This window comes from Megalops cyprinoides, chromosome 4 (assembly GCF_013368585.1).
Source record: "Megalops cyprinoides isolate fMegCyp1 chromosome 4, fMegCyp1.pri, whole genome shotgun sequence".
In the NCBI taxonomy this organism is placed as follows: Eukaryota; Metazoa; Chordata; class Actinopteri; order Elopiformes; family Megalopidae; genus Megalops; species Megalops cyprinoides.
Genome location: NC_050586.1, coordinates 25,296,194 through 25,315,480, shown reverse-complemented (window position 1 = coordinate 25,315,480; position 19,287 = coordinate 25,296,194). Strand labels below are relative to the sequence as shown.

At 47.5% G+C, this 19,287-nt stretch overlaps 3 protein-coding genes across 10 annotated transcripts; 1 reads left to right on the top strand and 2 right to left on the bottom strand.

Moving 5' to 3' along the window:
- Positions 1 to 362: 362 nt before the first annotated feature.
- c4h9orf64 (chromosome 4 C9orf64 homolog) lies at positions 363 to 3,492 on the bottom strand. Of its 6 annotated transcripts, none has more exons than XM_036526775.1 (5): positions 3,415 to 3,492; positions 2,307 to 2,705; positions 1,664 to 1,920; positions 921 to 1,116; positions 363 to 703 (listed from the first exon to the last, which is right to left on the bottom strand). In XM_036526775.1, exons 2-5 carry the CDS (start codon positions 2,641 to 2,643, stop codon positions 471 to 473), a joined length of 1,023 nt encoding a protein of 340 aa, XP_036382668.1. In that variant the 5' UTR covers positions 2,644 to 2,705; positions 3,415 to 3,492; the 3' UTR covers positions 363 to 470. The 6 variants fall into 6 exon arrangements, with proteins under 6 accessions (XP_036382668.1, XP_036382667.1, XP_036382670.1 ...); XM_036526774.1 differs by having other exon boundaries at positions 2,307 to 2,672; positions 3,415 to 3,463; XM_036526777.1 differs by having other exon boundaries at positions 2,307 to 2,672; positions 3,423 to 3,437.
- Positions 3,493 to 4,602: 1,110 nt separating this feature from the next.
- Positions 4,603 to 15,713, bottom strand: hnrnpk (heterogeneous nuclear ribonucleoprotein K). Of its 3 annotated transcripts, none has more exons than XM_036527087.1 (17): positions 15,659 to 15,713; positions 14,083 to 14,151; positions 13,890 to 14,001; positions 13,251 to 13,348; positions 13,111 to 13,167; positions 10,488 to 10,531; positions 9,564 to 9,636; positions 9,212 to 9,325; positions 8,773 to 8,901; positions 8,231 to 8,544; positions 7,819 to 7,869; positions 7,366 to 7,408; positions 6,903 to 6,918; positions 6,774 to 6,806; positions 6,562 to 6,629; positions 6,301 to 6,470; positions 4,603 to 5,535 (listed from the first exon to the last, which is right to left on the bottom strand). In XM_036527087.1, exons 3-17 carry the CDS (start codon positions 13,948 to 13,950, stop codon positions 5,505 to 5,507), a joined length of 1,302 nt encoding a protein of 433 aa, XP_036382980.1. In that variant the 5' UTR covers positions 13,951 to 14,001; positions 14,083 to 14,151; positions 15,659 to 15,713; the 3' UTR covers positions 4,603 to 5,504. The 3 variants fall into 3 exon arrangements, with proteins under 3 accessions (XP_036382980.1, XP_036382979.1, XP_036382981.1); XM_036527086.1 differs by having other exon boundaries at positions 13,890 to 13,954; XM_036527088.1 differs by lacking the exon at positions 7,819 to 7,869 and having other exon boundaries at positions 13,890 to 13,954.
- Positions 15,714 to 16,161: 448 nt separating this feature from the next.
- rmi1 (RMI1, RecQ mediated genome instability 1, homolog (S. cerevisiae)) lies at positions 16,162 to 18,747 on the top strand. Its single transcript, XM_036527960.1, has 2 exons — positions 16,162 to 16,239; positions 16,729 to 18,747. Exon 2 carries the CDS (start codon positions 16,775 to 16,777, stop codon positions 18,575 to 18,577), a length of 1,803 nt encoding a protein of 600 aa, XP_036383853.1. The 5' UTR covers positions 16,162 to 16,239; positions 16,729 to 16,774; the 3' UTR covers positions 18,578 to 18,747.
- Positions 18,748 to 19,287: the final 540 nt, after the last annotated feature.

Here is a 19,287-nt window from a genome sequence, read left to right as displayed (position 1 = left end):
GTTGCTAAGGGCTCGCAGTCCATGTGTAGATGACATGGCCAGTTTCAAACCCTGGCTGTAGCAATCAGATCAAGCATCTTACTGACCGAGCCACTTGGTAGCCTCTGCTTTAGATTAGCACTATGACATGTTCCCAGTCTGGCCTGTGCACTGTGGTGTGGCTGTGTAAATACCCAACATCTAAAGAATAACTGCATTTGTTTTGTGTGACTGAGTGAACCAGTACAAAAAGATATGCACTAACATGCATTAATTGAGATATTTTTCAGAAATGCATAGTATTTAATGAACTTAAGTCACAAACTGAAACTTCAGAGACAGCAGCACAAATGTAAACTTACTCGACAGACATCTTTGGACTTTCAAACATTTTTATTCACCATAGAGCAGCACTACCACACAGTGGCATTCCAAGCCATCACAGTATGTGTGAATGTGTATGCGTGTGTAATGTATGTAGCGTGTGTGAGTCAGTAATAAATGGTGCGTGTGTGGTGGATGGGGATATGAGCCATCTCCATGTGATGCTCTTTGGCATAGGGCCACAGGAAGAAATCAATGATGGCCGAGTTGATCTCCTCACTGCGTTTCCCATCCCTCTGCTCAATGAGGCTCCACAAGTGAGCCTTGATCCTCTCCACACACCAGATGGAGCAGCCTCGAATCTCCACCTCCCTCCGGTCCCCTGGCGGGAGAACAATTCCTACGAAAGAGAGAGAGAGGAGTCACACATACACATATACACACATATATGCAGTCTGCAGTCTATAAATATTCGCAGGCCCGTAGCTTGGCTGCCCTTTGAACAGGAGTGCTTTGTGATAAAACAGCAATGAGGTGCAGCTGAGTGTTTGTCTTAGTTAAATGATTACTCTATTCATACATTTAAACATGTGCATATATGGCACTTTGCAACCAACCTTCCTTCAGGGTGTTCATGAGTGCATCCGAGTAGCGCAGCGCCCCCAGGTGGACTAGGGCCTGCGGTACTCTGTAGTCTGCAAACATGGTCAAGTAGTTCAGGTTGGGAATGTTGGCCTCGCCTTGCGCCTCCATTATACCCCAGAAATCCGCCACCAGGATCTGCGCTCTCTTATAAAAGGCAACCTTTTTACCCTGAAAGAAGCAATAATAGGGTTATCAGCCCACAGGATTACAGCAAAGTGAATTTCATCAGACTGCATTTTGGATACTTCTCAGCAGAGGGCAATCTAAGACCACTAGCAAAAATTAAAATTAGCTTTCTCCGATAATTAGCATTGTATGCACAGCAGAGTTGGAAAGTATTCAGACCCCTTCATGGCTTTTTTTTGGTCTGACATACACTGCTAAAAATGTTTTTGCTTTGTCATTATGGGTTATTATGTGTAAACTGACATCCCAAAGAATACGTTTAATCAATTTTAGAGTAAGTCCATAACACAGCAAAGTGTGCAAAAAGTAAAGGGGTCTGAATACTTTCCAAAGCCTCTGTAAACCTGACTTGCAACTGAGACTGGAAACAAAGGTCTATTTCTCAGTTTCTTTGAAAGTGGCTTGGCACCACAGGATGTGAGCTACAGCAACAACAGAGAGATGAGGTCGCAATGCGGATCGTGTGACAGCGACGTCACGACACATGACACCTGCATGAAGCGAGCGTGCGGTCAGGTGCGCGCTTCACCTCGAACGTGGCTTCGTCTCGGTAAGAGGGCAGGCTCTCCACGATGTGCTTCACCAGCTGCTCGGCGTCGTTGTTGCCCTTGCGCATGAAGTCGCGAAGGGAGCCGCCGTAGCGCAGCAGGACAGCCCCCGCCTCCGTCAGGGCGCGGTGCCGCTCCCCCAGCATGGGCATCGGCGTGTCATTGTCGGACCGCAGGACGTGCTTCAGCTCCTCCAGGCTAATGCTGGCGAAGTACGAAGCATCTGTGATGGGCAGGCCTGTGCCGAGCAGGCACATGGTTACTAAGGTTACCAGCAGATATTCCATGATGCAGTTTGCAGAGAGACAGTCCTGTGTTACACACCCGCTTCTGGCTCTCATGTTCAGATAGAGAAAGAGCATTTCTAGCATGGCAAAAGCAACAGTCCATCTACACCTACAGAACTGATGAAAATATCGATTTCTTCCATACAGAACGTAAAGTATCTGTGGTTACTTGCCACAGGACTGAGCAGAATATTTGTCTTTACTCTCCATAGGAGTGTGTGGAATATCTGTGAACTGAGAAGAGTATTTGTGCTCCATAGGAGTGACATGGACAGTGTTCCCTATAGCCTTACTTAAGCAAGTTGCGCACAGAGCAGCTCATGGCTGTGGTCCTCACCCTCATCCATGGCCCTGGTGATGGCGGCACAGAGAGCCATGTAGCCGCTGTAAGTTTTGCCCTTGTGAGTAACGGTGCACTGCTGGTCTGGATGATCAGGCCAGAAGGAGAAGTTCATGGTGTCAACCACAAACACCCAGTTTATGGCATGGTCCGAATCCCAGGAGGGAGCCAAAGGGTTCATCTTCTTCCAGCCCTGTGGCGTGAACTCCTCGCAGCTGCGTAACGTGTACAGCATCTCCGCAATCTTCCTCACGCCCTCTTCCTCAATGAACACATCTTGGCTCCGTTCTGCAATCCAGCGCCCAGACTCACGAGGGGGTAGCGGGGCCTCCATTCCACTCTCAGGGGAGCACTCTGGTTACCCTGCAGGACAACACTGGTCACTGCAGGCAGTCTCTGCAGCACCAGTCCTGCCTCTGATATTTGTTCCAACATCTCACACTAAATCTATGGTGCTGAACTGTGAAGGAGAGCACTCCCCTGACCCCAAACACTATTGATGTTGTATTTGATTATCAAGTGTATTGAATGTTTAAATGTGTCACTGAGGATCCTAATCTCACTTGGTTTTCAATTTACCACGTTAGCAATGGACAGGTCTCACTTAATCAGTTTCATTTCTAATCAGGTTCATTGTGATTGCCATTATCTGTTTGTAATTGTTTAATTGCAGTCAGTTTGTTAAATACAGACGTGTGGCAGTCTTCCCTTTGCCCAGAAAACAAGGTTCCAAAGAGCACGGGTAATGATTAGCCAATATCTGACAAAGCAAAATTTTCAGAACAATACTTTCTGAAATCCATACGCGCTGTTTACAATTAAATGAGTATTCCGTAGAAAATACTTTGTGCTGTTCTTTTTCTTTTGCTTATGTGTAATGCTAAAGACAATTCGGTCGCTAAAAGTACCATTGCTTACTGTCAACTGTGAAAATAAACGATAAACATACATCGTAGTGCGTACAACAAAATAACCTCCGGTAAACTCTGCAGTTTGTTCCAAAGAAACCAATGCACCAGGATTCATCCTCAGCTGAAAGAGACAACTGAGGATAACCAGATAGGTATTCTTTACTACTCTTTAAGATCAGAACACACATACGTACCGACTTACCAAACATGCGCGGGCTACTCTCCTTAACATCCGGCCACCTGACTTGTGTGTCCAATAAGCAGCACAGTTCATTCGCTCTGCCATGTAGGCGGCGACGGGGCTGTATAGCTACCATCGCTCTCTGCGAAACATTAACCTGCTAGTTGTAGTCCTCTAGTTCTTTAGGAAGGACATGCCCTCACTGCGACTATCTTTTTGCTGTATAAATTAACGTTTATACATCTGCGTGTACGTATTTTAAACCACTCTTGCAGAACTCATTACTCATTAACAACAAATCCATTTATTGTGCAGCTGCGCGTGGGTGTCGCAACGAAATTGTGCGGTAGTTTGGATGGAATTGACCGCTCTCTAAAAACGATCTTATTTTGTCCGCCGTTGCTGGGATTGCTTAGGGGGAGAAACCATTCAAGACCTTTTTAGTCGAGATTTTGGAGTACGATCAACGCAGCATCATTACGTGAAAGTGCTACACATACCTACCTTCCCACAGGCTTAAACACCGCCGAGAAAAAAATGACATGAATAAACATGTAAGCCTTCATGTAACAAGCGCGCAATGTTAGGTACCCAAGAAATCTGCTTTGCCTCATAAAGCCCACACAATTGTAAACGGGCACCAAAGTATAAATTTTAAAAAAGTACAAAAAAAAAGACAACACAGGATTCTATCCAAGCAACTTTCTGCAACAGCACAGCTCTTCAGCAAATTGCTGCTGTAGTTTTGTTCAGATGATGGCTGCACAGTGGTCTACAGCAGTGCCTTATTTCACATATTACAATCATTGTAATGATCTTCAACATTTAATTTCAGAGGCATCATTTCCAATTACCCAGGTGTGATCTTCAGTTCCCTTCGGGTGCAATTTCATATGCTGAAGTTTTACTACAGGGTAGCTTTCTACTTGGACTGGTGCAGTCCCACTGTAGGGTATATCGTGTTGCACTTGTGCCCTGAACCAGGTACACACTTGTGATCTCAGCACACGTTTGAATATGACTCAAAGTCTCCTGCTGGTACTTTTCATTCCACTTTGTACTCGCATGTTTCTGCTGAATGACAGCAATGTAATGGTAATGCCAGTATTAATTTTTAAATTTTGTTTATGTGCATGTACAAACATGTAAAACTGGTGTTTGCATATGGGAAAGAGCAGAGGACATGAGGTTGTGGTGCGGAGTCTGCAGAGGCACATACTGGGAGTGAAGGATGTAAAAGGTGGCATGAACTTTATTACAGAGAAAAAGAGAGAGAGAGCTCTACAGCAAACTGCAGCTTCTGCCTATACCAGACCCGCACCAGGCACGCTCATGCGGAATCACTGTCCAAACATTTAAACACACGACAGTCCTGGAGAACAGGTGTGAGCCTGGATGCTGGGTTCCGTTTCAGTGGTATGAATTTCACACAGTCTTATGAAGGAGAAACAAAAGCACAAATCTGGTCTGATATCACACAGACATTAAAAACAAACAGTTATAGTCATGACACATGGGCTTGGAGGCAACCCTTCCCCATTTTTGGTCCAATCAGTCCATTAGAATATAGCCCACAGAGGAAGAAAGGAAATTTCATGGAAATTCAAATCCTATAAAACTCTTAGAAATAACCACTGTATATTTACATTTATACAGCCCCTCGTAATTTTTGTGAACTGAAAATCAGCAAGAACAATTCTCCTCAATTTATTTTAAAAATGGTAAAATATTCCGTACAAAACAAGGTAACATTCTGCACGTTACGCTGAATGGATGTGGCCTGGTTTTCGCCCATACAGAGTACACACACACGCGCACACACACACACACCCACACAAACGCACACACAATTATACTACACTTGCAGAACCGGTACAAACTAAGAAAAAGCTGAGGAAAAAAAATCCAGTCATTCTGCTGCCATTGTGAAAAAGTCTGAGCTGAAGGTCTGTAATTAAAATGGTGCAGCGTATGGAAAAGAAGCTGAGTGGGAACTGCACCCTGAATGCAGAACATCTACCTAACGCTGAGGAATGTTCTCTTTATAACAGAAGCAGGGACAAAACAAGCAGGGCGGTTTTCCATCAATCTTACTCTCCTCCTTTAGAAGAAGCGACCAGAGTACTGCTTCACACTGAAATATAAAACAGTAAAAAAAAAAAATAAAACAGGAGAGAATTCACAAGTCAATCAGAGAGAGAGAAGGCAGGCAGGAGATTACAGGGGGAGCTGAGTCTTCTGCAGGGGAGGGGGTGTACTCAGATGACAGGGGGATGTGTTTCAGAGTGCACAATGTTAGACGGGGATATCTATCAGAGTGCACAATGTTAGAAGGGGATATCTATCAGACTGCACACTGTTAGAAGAAGATCTCTATCAGAGTGCACACTGTTAGAGTGGGTTATGCAGGGGGATTACTATCAGAGCTGGGGGGTGGTCAGTGCTGCAGGTCACCTGAAGGAGGGTTTGTTATTAGGGTTCAGGGGGAGAAGGGGTTGTCAGGGGTTAGTAGAGTGAAATGCTGCCAGCTGAGGAGAGGCCTGTGCCATAGGGCAGACTGTGATTTGTTGTCAATTCATCCAACTAAAAACAACAAAATCACTAGTCTTCCACACAGAACGAGGCCAGCTGTCCCCACGTCCTGCTCAAAGCTTCACTGCCCTTGTCACCTCATTTCAGTCTCTTTTTAAAACTTTTAATATAAAACCTACAGCAATTTCACCAGAGAGCACTCTCCCCATGACAGACGCCAGGAGGAGCTGTTAGTGGACATTAGCAAAGACAGGACAGAAAGTATCAACAGAGGAGGGTGTGAAGAATAAAAAAAATGACAGCAGAGGGAGGAGGTAAACTGGCTGGGTGCAGGTACAATCACTCATACAAAGCATCTAGCACTTGCCTATTCTGCAATAGATACTGTGCGTTTTGGATCTGGTCCTGAGTGCCTGTGATGGTGATGATGCGGTCTTCAGACCCCTCCAGGGGCTCGTCGATCTTGATGGATGCTCCAGACTCATGGCGGATCTGCTTGATCCTCTGGCCTCCCTTTCCAATGATGGATCCCGCCAACTAAAAGGAGGACAACGCGTGTATCACCATGGCAACAAGTGACCCCAGAGGCACTTCACGACCCCACCCCGTACCCTCATACAGTACTCACATCTTTTGGGATGGTCACTTGTGTGGTGATAACTGGACCTCCAATATCACCATAAGAACCACGCCCCCCTAACAGACACCGGGAGAGAGGAGGGGGAAGACGTAAAAAGTTTTGACATTTCACATTTTGGAACTTTTAACGATGCAGGATGAAAGCCATTTGCGTCTCCTAATCGGATCAGAACTAACGGATGCTGGAGCAGGGTGACTTACCAGATTGATAGGGCTCCCAGGATGAGCTGCTGTCTGTTCACCAGAGAAGAAGAGAACAGAGTGACCAATCGTCTCATTCTCCAGCAACTTCATCTGCACATTAAACCATCGTGTGTACAAAGTACTCACCATATCCACCTCCACTCTGTTTCATAGGGGACAAGGGAGAGAGAGAGAGAGGGGAAGAAGATTATTCCTGACATCATTCATAACAGAGTATTATTCCTGACATCATTTGCTAACACAGGGAGAGTATTATTCCTGACATCATTCGCTAACAGAGAGACAGCATTACCCTTGACTTTAGCTTATTAGGTAACAATTGGCCCCAGGTCCTGCATTGTGGGGATTCATGGCTTTCATGTGCGTATTATGCTGCTCCGTCGTTGCCAGGACAACAAGTGATTAAAAAAAATCCGTTGCCTAGCAACGGCAGGCAGAACAGCGGGCTCTGAGAGGCACCCCAGCAGTACGAGCTCTCGTACGAGCATGTCAAATGCCCAGAATTCTGAACCACAGCTCCCAGAATGCTTCTCTCCCGAGGTGACCTAGCCTCTTGTATAAAATGGCTGTGGGGTTCCAGGGAACTCACCATGCTGTCGTAGCGATCACCGGGTCTGCCTCTTCTGTCATTACTGCAGACACAGAAGGGGAAAGACATGTTCAAAGGGAGCCAGGACAGCACACACCCTTACCACCACATCAGCTCCCTGGAACTCCCCCCCCCCCCCCCCCCCCCCAACTCCAGCACAACCCCGCACACAGTCACACACACTGGGAGTTTTAAAATATACGCACTCCATACCAACATGGAGGGGCGGGTGCATGGTGGACAGGGAGTTAGTGATGACTGAGACAAGCAGTGTAGGGCCAGGCACAGAGCCCTGTACCATAGCAGTACTCCCCCTGAGCTTAAACACCACCATTGTGCCTGGATCTGTGAAGAAATCTGCAGTGGCACCTTTAGCACCAGACATTTAAGGCCAACACTATTCCCAGATCAGTGATCTCCACCGTGAGTGCAGCTGTGGATGAGATGACTTACGTTGGTCTGTCGTCAGCATTGCCTCGATAGGCCTCGTAGAACTGGTCTTCTCTGCAAGCAATTTGAAAACGGGGTTCAGAGAAGCGTGTGAACGGCAGAGCTCTGAGGAGCCACACAGCTGTGTGCTGTTTGAGCTTTAGGAGAACAGGACACATGACTGCGAGGTACAAGGCGATGAGACAGAGGGAGAGAGAGACCCCACACAATGCCAACAACGATGCCAGAATGAATAGCAGGAAATGTATGAGCAACAACACGGTAACTGCAGATAAGATGTTAAATCTACACTATAAAATGAGCCAGTTATCAGGACAGAAAAGGCAAAGCGCATATTTTAAAACTCCAGTTCTTGCGGCTCCAGACAAGCAGCCTCGTCTCCGTTCAGTTAGTCTGTAGGCGCGGGCACTCTTACCCTCCTCTAGGGGGCGGTGGAGGCGGCAGGGGCAGATTGCGGGCCCTGCTGCCTCCCCTACCCCCTCTCCCTGGGGGGGGAGGGGGCGGTCCTCGCCGTGGACTCATATCGTCGTAGTCCCTGCGGGAGGGGGGCATGGGCCGGCTGCCGCGGCTGGGGGGCATGCGGTCGAAGCCGCCGCCGCCGCGCCCCCGCATGGGGAACCCCATGGGCCGCCGTCCGCGCTCCTCGAACATCATGGTGAAGCCACCGTAGTCATACGTCTCGTCGTAGAAGTTGGGGTCGTAGGGCTGCGCGCGGCCTTTAATAGGGGCCTGCAGTGAAGGAAAGGAGACATCACACCGACTCTCATACAGGAAATAAGACATCGTCTGGATTCACATACAGGAACTGAGACATCACACAGACCCTCACATTAAGTTAGTGCTGCAAGACCCAGGCAGCAGATATTCTGTTAATGCCTTTCTACTGTGACTGCAGCTGAGCCTGCAAGGGTTAATCAGATGCAGAAAGGGGAAGCTGGTGTTGCCAGGCAGACCCACCTCAGCGATCAGCTCCAGCATGATCTTAATGCACTCCACCACCTGGCTCGGCTTCCCCCCAACCAGAACCACGCGGTCTGTGGAGTGGGGGCAGCACTCCTGGAACAGCTTGATGGTGGTCTGAGTGTTCTGAGAGGGAGAGAGGACCGTCAGACAGCCAAAACCCTGAATTAACCCCTCACTGCCCGAGAGGCAGCACCACACAGAGACACAGCCTCCACCACACCCCTCCAATCCCCACCTCTCCCACGTTTGGACCAAACTGCTCAGGGCCTCTTAAATATCCCCGATTGGCCCGTACACCCAATAAATCTCTCACTGCTTACCACTCAAATAACACACCAGGGGGTTAAATCCAACAGATGAAAAGGCTCTTGTTCACATATGCATTTCAAATGGGCATGTCTGTGTTTGCAATAAGAACTGTAAGAAGAGTCACCTCTCTCAGCTCCTTGATTTTGGCTCCTTTGACCCCAATGATGCTTCCAGCCAGGCTCTGGTGGATCAGCAGGCGCAGCTCACAATCAAAGTCCATCCCGCTATAGTGCTGGTACTACAACACACACACAGTCAATTCCACAATAGTGCTAGTAATGTAACACACATGCAGCACGCACACGCACAAACACAATCAACCCCTCTATTGTGCTGGTACTGTAACATGCACGTGCACACACACACACGCACAAACACACACATACAATCCCGCTATAATGCTGGTATTTCGCATATGCCAACTTATCCAACCTAAACCACCAGCAGTCTTTCTTGGAGTTGAAGGGCGTCCTCACCTCCTCCAGCGTGGGAATGATCTTCAGCAGGATCTCTCCGATGGTGTCAATGTCCGCGCTCACACTCAGGATGCTACGGAGAGATCATTTCCAGCCCAGGATTCCCACAACGGAAAATTCAACAGGATTTAAAAAAAAAAAGGGAAGGAAAGAAATACTTCAGATAAAGAGAACACAAACACTAGAGGAGAAAGCACAGGAGCAAATCACATTAACCATGTAAGAACTGAAAGACATTCAAGGTTCCCAACAGAGACCAGCGTGAAAGAGGAGAGGCAGACATGCACTCGCCGAGCGGAGTCTGAAATGGAGCAATGAGATCTGAGACAATGCTGCCAAACCCCAATACCTGAAAATTTTGGGGGGAAAATAAGGGGGGAAAAAAAACTCGCTATCACCATGGTGACGCAAGCGTATCTGACAGAGAAGGCTGGGGTGCAGGAGAGAGAGGCAGCAGTGGGGCTGGAGCAGGATGAGGGGGGGGGGGGGACCCAGTGAGACCAGAGAGGCAGCAGAGAATGAGACACAAACGAGCAACAGCTTCTCCTCACATGATGGACAGGTGATGTTGGGGGATGGGGGGGGGGGGGGCACAAGACAGAGCGAGAAAGACTGCTTCAACAATTCACGATTAATAACGCAAAAAATGCAACATTGGAAGCTGTGCTCCTTCCATTCATGATGAAGTAGTGTTTCTCTGTGTGGGCAGACGCAGGTACACAGAGACTTTCAGCGACAAAAGGCTCAAAATGGAGACTTAATGGGGGGAGGGGAGATAAGACAGAAAATTAAACAGAAAAGTACACTGTTGTTGAAAAGGGGGAAACTATAATCAAGAACTCAAATGAAATAAAAAGGCAGGTTATCAAAGACATTTGTTGGCTGTTCTAATCAGGCAGTGAGGCAATAACCGGTGGGACATACCGCTCTGGGCCACTGCTGTCTGGGACTGATACACTGGCATTGTACTGCAGGGGTCGTGGAGGTTGGCATTGGGCAAGGGCATTCAATCACAAGATGTCAAGTAAGGTGCCCGGTTTGGGGAGGGGCACGTTTATGGGCATGGCCAACCAGGGTGTCAGGTGGGCGTTCAGGGGCGGATGGTGGGCCAGCAGGGGCATGTCGATCCAGTACATGGGCAACGGAGGAAGGTGGCCAAAAATAAAAAAATAAAGGAGAGGGAAGAGGGGGAAGAGGAATACATTTTAATACAGGGTGCACTCCTGTCTACACTCTCAGGAAAGAGACACTAGCAGTGAAAACAGTCCTCACTGCGCTGTGCTGCGCTCACACTGGACCTGCCCTGACCACCCTGGGGGCTGCTGCGGGTGGGGGACCAGCTTCAGGGGAGTGGCTGCGGGGGAGCACTTCATGTTTTTGGAAGCTGATGTGGTGGCAGCAGGACCCCCCCAAGATTATAGTAACTACAGACAAGTTACAGTAGCCAACTAGCAGCCATAAATTATTACAGGCATGAAACATGAAAAGGACAGGATGTACCCCACTGCCCCCCTCCCCCCCACCCACACATGCACGCGTGTGCGCGCGCACACACACACACAGATGCAAGCACACTCACATACACATACGTGCACGCGGGCACACGCACACGCGCACACAAACAGTTCACAGACCACTGGAGAGAATATCTGTCTGAGAATATGTGTGAGAAGACCCTGCAGCATCACTGCCTCCCAAACACTTCCTTTACAGCTTCCCCTAAAAGCAGCTGTAGCTGCTCCCACCTGAAGGCAGCGAAGGCATACAGTAAACCAGCAACATTCAAACAACCCAACATTCTTCTTCTTATGGTCCCTCTGTTTATGCATCTTAACCTAACAGGTATGTAATTTCCCATTTCCTAATTACTTGACACAAAGCTAGAAATTTGCCAAGCAATAAATGCAGCAATATTTTTACTCATATTTCAGGCAAGCTTGCTGCTCAATAACAAGACACACATCCAAAATGAGTTGGTAAATTCGAGCTGGTAGTTAGGACAGGAGAGAGGTCTCTATAGCTGCTTTTAGAAAGAGCAGCACTGAATACTCGTCCAATTCACTGGAGCACATTTTATAATGAACAATGTCCGCACACTCCAGCATCATCACATCTGAATAGGACTAGTTCACTCCTAAAGGTGGATGATTCTTTCACGCAAAATTATAAACAAATGGATATGGTGTTTGTTTTTGCATAGGTTTTTTTCTAATCTGAGAAACATCCTTCAAAATCTTCCCAACCCTCTACTTATTAAAATAAATATGACCTACATTCTTTGTCACTGTGCAAATTGCTGACACGTACATGACAATGCTATGATGTAGTCAGTGTCCTTAAATTCTTTCAAAAGAAAATAATTGGGCTCTATACTTATTTTTTGCATATTTCATGATGACTGCCACACTGAGATGCACCACAGTGGAGTGGTCAGACACCTCGCTGGTTAGCATTCCTTTCCTGTCTGGCTCTTGATTTTCTCCCCTGCGATGCGTCAAGACCAGCGCTGGAGTGCCCACTCTCTAACTTGCACTCCCTTGGCTTCAGACTGTAGACTCAGAACAGTAGTACAAGGCACCTTTCTATTCCTAGCCTTGGCACTTGGGTAAACTGCATAATTATCTTTCTCCAGATATTTTGTATTTAGCGTTATTGCTGAGGATATACCATTGTGTTGACTGAGCATCAGATTACATGTTGAGAATGAGCCCAAAATTATTAAACAGATTGCTTGATTCATATAAGCAGAATATTGAGTACAGAAATAATTCTGTCAATGTTGGCTGATCCTTCTCGGCAATTCTTACAAATAGAGGGTACTGCACAATGAATAGTTAATTAGGACTCGTCATTGTTGCTCCCAGCTAACACAATAAGCCCACCACCTCTTTAGTTCACATTTAGTTCATATTTAAGCTAATTTAACACTAGGTACAGTTATCTGTTGTAAGCTCTATGGTATCTGTGTAAGGTAACAAATCTAAGATATTGAAATTAAACACAGAAGAATGTAGGGGTTGCGTGTGTCTCTTGATATGATGGCAGGTTGCTACACACACTCCTAATTCTTAAAAGGTCCAGGCTGGCTTGTCTGGGAGTTACAGCTGGTGAAATCAAACAATCTGTGCAAGTTACGAGAGAGCACCATCTGGTAGAATGACAGACACACTAAACATTCCTACAGTCTCATGTTTTTTACATCTGCAAAATGCTGACTGTACCCCTGACTGTCACCCTGACTGTGCATCACACAAAAGCAAAACAATTTGAATTAATGTTGGACAATAAATAGAATTAAAAGTTTTATATTTTGTATGAGAGGAATCATTCATAAAGGCAGTGTCAGTTCCGAGTTCTAAATTTGTCTGTTTTTTCATATGGAGTGCAATTTACAAACATGTTAGTCACCAACCAAACCATTGGACGGGGAGCTCTGCAAGTACAGCTCAAAGCCTGTAGTTTGAGTGGTGTGCACCTGACTTTATTCAAAGGACTGAAAGCACGCCAAAACCCGCTGAATGCGCCTCTTGCGTAAAGCTGTACTCACGTCAGTGCGCAGGGCTTTGATGTTCTTCCCTGCCTTTCCGATCACAGCTCCTGCATTCTGTAGAAGAGCAGAGGCCATGTTTAGCGATGCAATGCAAAGGCCGAGCCGCGGCGAGACGGGATGCGCGGGGCGGGGCTCACCTTGCTCTGCAGCAGGACCCGCAGCTCCACCATCTCGTCCGTGTTTCGGGACCGCTTAAAGGCCTGCTCCTCCTCCATGTCCTCCGCCGGACGCTTACCTGGGAATACAAGCAAGCAAGCAGCCTTAAATACACCGTCAGCCATGATCAGCCAACAATGTAACATAAATTACGCTGTTACAGCGTCTCATTACCATAACTAGACACCGGCAAATGACTGAGCAGTGCTTTCCGCAGCCCAAGCTGTGCCCAGCAGTAATGATGGGCATAGTCAGACTAAAGTAAGAATTTCCCTGGGCTGCTTTGTTTCAGCTAACACTGCCATGGTAACTAAGGTCCGCCCCCATCCCTCTCGTTTTTGATAACTGGAATTTAAGCGGCTCTCAGTCACAGGCTCCCTGGTCTCAGTCACGTCACCGAATACATGACATACATCTCATCTATTGAATAAAATGGCATTACTTTCAACAATACCATTCTGGCCATTTTACAGGAAAACAGACACACAAACCTAACCATTGTCTCCTTACTAAAACAAATAAAAATGAAACAAAACTCTGAAAACATTCATGAATTTCAAAATATATATCTACATATGGCAACATACTGAGTTTAGCATATGTCAGAAATGGAGACATACCGTTAGTTTCCGAGTTGCTGAAAGTGGTCTCCTCTTCCTGCTGTTCGATTTCAGTCTCCATTGTCCTATAAGCACAATAAAATTAAGCGTGGGTCCTCTCTCTGGGAAAGAGCTGTAGGGACACATAATAAGGGAGATAGGACCGCTAACTCAATCACCTTGAGGACAGACTGAATCACACACCGCCACTCACCTCTATTTATGCTGTTTAGATGGGCGTGTCCTGGGCGGAACTACAGAGGTCTCCGAGTGCTGCTCAAACCTATCACAAAGAAAGCAGAAGCCCTGAATTCACTTCTCCCTCCATCTGTGGTAAATCGGGGCTTCCATTCTCACCCTCGTATCAATCGTAGCTAGCTCGTATCTGTGAGGCAACACTGTACCTGTACTTACACTAAACTCTACACTTTTGTCTTAAGGCGCCAGCCGCACTGGACATTTATGCACTTCATACTATATTCTATAACATTACATTCTTCACAAGTACACAGCCACACGACAAGCAAAAAAGTAATGTCTGGAGAACTGATTAAGGCCATCTCCGTAAACAATATTAACATGTCTTGACGAACAAGCCACACTTCTGAAGTTAGAATATGATTTTTACGCCAAATGTTGGTTATTTTGGTGCACAGATTTCTCGGCGCGGTACGTCTGTCCACACTAGCCAGACAGGTACATACCAAACCAGCTATCAGTGGCCATGGCTATTTTGTTTGGCTAGCTATGTCTCTGGAAGCCATTGTTTGTACTCATTCACTGTACCAAGAGTCTGTCGGATAATCAGCACCAGCGAAAAAGTGTATCAAACCCTCCGAATCCCACAAATAAAGCCAATGCGGTCTCTGTGCTTGTGTTAACTTGAAATGGCTGCTGCTTTATCGGCAAAGCAAACCGCTAAAGCCAGTTTGCTATGGTAACATTAGCAACGTGATATTAGCTGAATCTCGACAGTGGCTCTATCAACATGTTTTAGCGAGATAAAATCTATGTTATTTTCCTGTAGCTGATTATGCAATTTCATACAGTTCACAACAAAGTCTTCTGGCTTACTGCTCAGCGATTCAGTAGGACATGGTTTTTTTTTAAACAAAGAATGTTTGCCTGACTCGGAGCTTTCGGTCTGTGTTGTGGGACATCAGAAGCTAGGCCCAAAATCCTGGAAAATGGCGACGTAGCTAGCTGGTTGGTTATAAATGAAATCTTACTAACAATAATGCTGGCAAGATGTTAGCGAACACACGCGTCTCAGGCTGAAGCTGAACTCAACACGTCCCTCACTACTATGGACAGTCTGCCAAATTACAAAGTAAATATCTTAAAAATAATTTAGTTACCATGGGAGGCCCAACTAACCAATAATTTCATCTGTTAGCTATGCCTTTCTCGTGAGCTCTATCTTGCCAATCCAGTAAAATGTTACCTATACTGTTAGATACTGAGATCAGTTTGTTACAATATATCCTGAATTACGCGGCTGTACAAGCCAGTCATTTTATGGTAGCTCACTAAATCTGTGTGAATTATTCTGTATCACGTCAAAGAAACATACACCTTTGTAATTTAGCTAGCAAGTCAGCTAACGTGAGCTAGCAACCCTGGCTAAATTCACACCGAAACCGAACTAACGCCAGCCTTGAAATCTGAAACTGTTTTTTGTATGGTACAAATGAACATGTAACCAAGAAGCATTTACATATTTTGGTGCACCAACTAAAACTATGTTTTCTTTTTCTACATAACGTGTAATTTGCACACTTGCAACTGACCTGCCTGCAGACTCCGATCTGCCTCCTTCAATCCTAGTCCTGTGATAAACCAGTCACTGTTAACCCTTGGTGTAGCTGGGAAACGGGTCTTGCACTGTATCTGCGTTGCGATTGGCCGAAGCTGACGTTGTAACGGAAAACTCCTCAGAATAAACGGACAGCAGGCTTGTCACTCAACGTCTCCCAAAACCAAGGCGGTGCCGCAATGCAAATTTCCGTCCGCTGGTGGCTAGTTCGGTTGGCGCGAAGTGAGTTACAGGTATTTATGCGCGTGTAGACCGTCAACAAAGTAAGCTGTTAACACAGCTCCTTCTGTGCTCTCTTTTCCAACCACCTTAAAAACACATCTCTGCAGTACGGCGACGCCGTTAATGCTGTTAGTTAAAGGTATCAGTTCGGCTTGCTTGCGTAGAAATTAATACACGCAGTAACGCCCCCCTGGTATCTGACCGCGTTTCATCTCGCGATGTTTTGCTCTGCGGTTTTTGGCGCTTTGTAAACGGAGTAGCCGGACTGCCCTAACAAGCCAAAGCAATGTTGAACGCTGATATAAACGGTTGTAAGTACTAAATATTGTACAAGTAAGTAAAAATATTGCTGGCTAGCTGACCAACAGCTGGATCAGGGTTTTGGTTTGCTGACAGTTTTTAACGCATTTTTGGTTGCTAGCAGGTACATGTTTGTCTAGTCACATGCTGTTTTCTGAGTTTACAAAACATTCAAGCCAGTTCAGGAGTTTCAAGAATTTGCTAGCTAGTTGACAGTGTAATCAGGAAGATAATTTCCTAGCTTTCTTGCCAAGTACTTGTTTCCATCAACAGTAAAGTTTGGTTGGTAGCTACCTTAAAGTAACTACTTAAATTGGTGTAGATTATGACTATATAAGCCAACTATCTCTTAAAATGTTATCTATGGTACTTAATAATGACTCTGTATGTGTGTAAAATATGTGAATAATATCACTGACAAAACTGAATATGTCTAGTCCTTTTGACAGGTGCAAACATAAAGACCCATTTAGCTAAATGTTACAACTTGTAGTTAAACCTTGCTTTTGATTTTCCTTTCAGAGTTTTTTTGTTGGATTCTCCCAGTGAGTGATCTAGACCACGGAGGATGAATGGACAGAGCGTGGCGCAGAGGGCTGGGGTGTGGCTGCGCTCCACCTGGAATGTGCAGGCACCCAATGCCTGGCTGGAGGCCTGTGTGGAGTGGCTGCAGCAAGAGGGTGGGGGCTCTGTCCCTCAGGCGCGGCTGAACCCGCAGGTCCTGGAGCAGTGGCTGCTCACAGACCTTCGGGACCTGTCGCACCCCATGCTCCCGGCTCACCTGTCCCAGGCCCTGAAGGCCGAGCTGAGCGGCTCCTACTGCCTGCAGGTGGACTCCCTGCTGGACGTCAGCCAGCCCGCCTACGTGCAGCTGCAGCAGTGGCGGGGGGTGGACCGTACCAACGAGCAGGTGTCTGCGGTGACCCAGGCCTCTCAGCGGCCGTGGGAGGCCACGCCTACTCGCATGCTGATGCTGAAGGTGACAGATGGGGTGCAGGACCTGGAGGCGATGGAGTACCGGCCTATCCCCGCACTTAGCGCCAGCCTTCCGCCTGGCACCAAGATCCTTGTCCAGGGGACAGTAGCGTGTCGGCTGGGCGTGCTCTTGCTGAAGCCGGAGAACGTGCGGGTGCTGGGTGGGGAGGTGGAGGAGCTGAAGGGACAGAACTTCCAGGGCAGGGTGCTGTGCAGGGTGCTGGGCCTGCCAGAGGAGGCCCCCCAAGGGGGCGGGGCACCGCATCGTGGAGACGAAGGCCCGTCAGACGAGGAGCTGCTGGCCAGCCTGCAGGAGGATGAGCAGATGATGGCAAGAGTGGAGGCAGTGCCGGACAGCGGCTATGGCAGCAGGAGTGAGGTTTCAGACGGCTCACTCCAACACATCGCTTCGCAGAGGCATCATTCGCTCCACAGCGTCCCAGTGGCACAGACACCATCAGACTCCGCCACGGACGGCCTGGTCACACTGGAGATTTTGGACGAAGAATTTGAGGATATTCCTCTAGAGGAGCTTGACCGGGTCATTGCCCTGCAGGAACAACCTCCTGAGCTCGGCCCTGCCCAGGGGGCGGGGTGTCCGCACGAGGAGGTGGTGTCTGGGGCGGGGCATCCTCGTGGGGAGGTGGAATCTGCGGCAGCGATCAGTGGAGGGGGGCAAAGAGGGAGCAACATTGAAAAGAAGGTCTTTGTCAAACCTGACAATGGAGGAGTTGCTTTCACCCTGCAGCCAGTAAACAACGCTGCCCAGAACAGAGGCCTCTTGCATCACCCGCATGTTGCAGAGGATGTGACAGCTCTCCCACAGGAGGAGGCGTGCCACTCAGGGTCCCCAGCACTTCAGCTATCTCGCACCTCTGTCTCGGAAAGGGCGCCTGGCGTAGCAGGTGGGGCACGTGGAGACTCAGCAGATGGTGGGCGGAGTCCTGCCATCAGTGTGGAGCTGAACACGCCTCCCTTCACCTACCTGTCAGTGCTGCTGAGGGAGAACCTGGCCGGCGCCACGGTGGTGCGATTGAAAGCCTTTATCTTCACGCTCACTGGGAGCCTCCAGAGCAGCAGCGGGGTCTGGCAGGTTAAAGCCACCATCTCAGACGGCACGGGCTACCTTGACGTCTGCCTCTCGGACGAGGTTCTGGTGGGCTTGATCGGCTTCTCGGTGGCCGAGTCGAAATCTCTGAAGAAAGACGCGTCTGAGCGGCACCGCGTGACCGAGGGGCTGCAGCGCTGCCAGAGAGAGCTGGTGGACATGTGCTGCCTGATGACGGTGCGGTTTGACCCCACAGGGCCCAGTGCGGAGGTCCTGCATGTGGATCAGGTCACAGAGGAGAACTGCAGCGGTCTGGAGAGGCGCGTCTCCAGTTGGACAAGACGCTGAAGCCTGAACAACACACACACTCTAAACCTTATTATCGTGCACACAGGGAATCGCTATATTTTTATAATTTAGGGCAAACATACAGCTAAAGTTTTGTCATATGCTCAAAATGTTTGCACCTGAGAATAAATGAAGACAGAATTTTATTTTGTGTGTTTTAATCTCAGGAAGTGAAAGGAAGTAATGAGGCCACAATCTGTGCCTGGCTGTTGGGCCAGGGTGTGTGTGTGTGTGTGTGTGTGTGTGTGTGTGTGTGTGTGTGTGTGTGTGTGTGTGTGTGTGTGTGTGTGTGTGTGAGTGTGTGAGTGTGTGAGTGTGAGTGTGTGAGTGTGTGAGTGTGTGAGTGTGTGAGTGTGTGAGTGTGTGAGTGTGTGAGTGTGAGTGTGAGTGTGAGTGTGTGTGAGAGCTGGTACTGGGGAAGATGGCTTTGTACTGAGTGGGTATAGATAAGCCCAGATAGAGTCATACTCGCATCACTTTTCTGTACAGGGTTTCATTTAAAATCGACCATGCCTAAAATCATAATTTCATTGTTTCTTGGGATCGGTGTTTATTCTGCCTGTCAAAGCTACGGTGCTTTTAAAAATCAAGATTATCACTTGAATATCATTACCTCCTCTTGTAAGAAGTAAAATAGTGTATAGTCTGTTGAAGTCTTGATTAAGTCTTTAGGGAATGAATATTTAAATCTTACACTGTAGTCTTTTGGG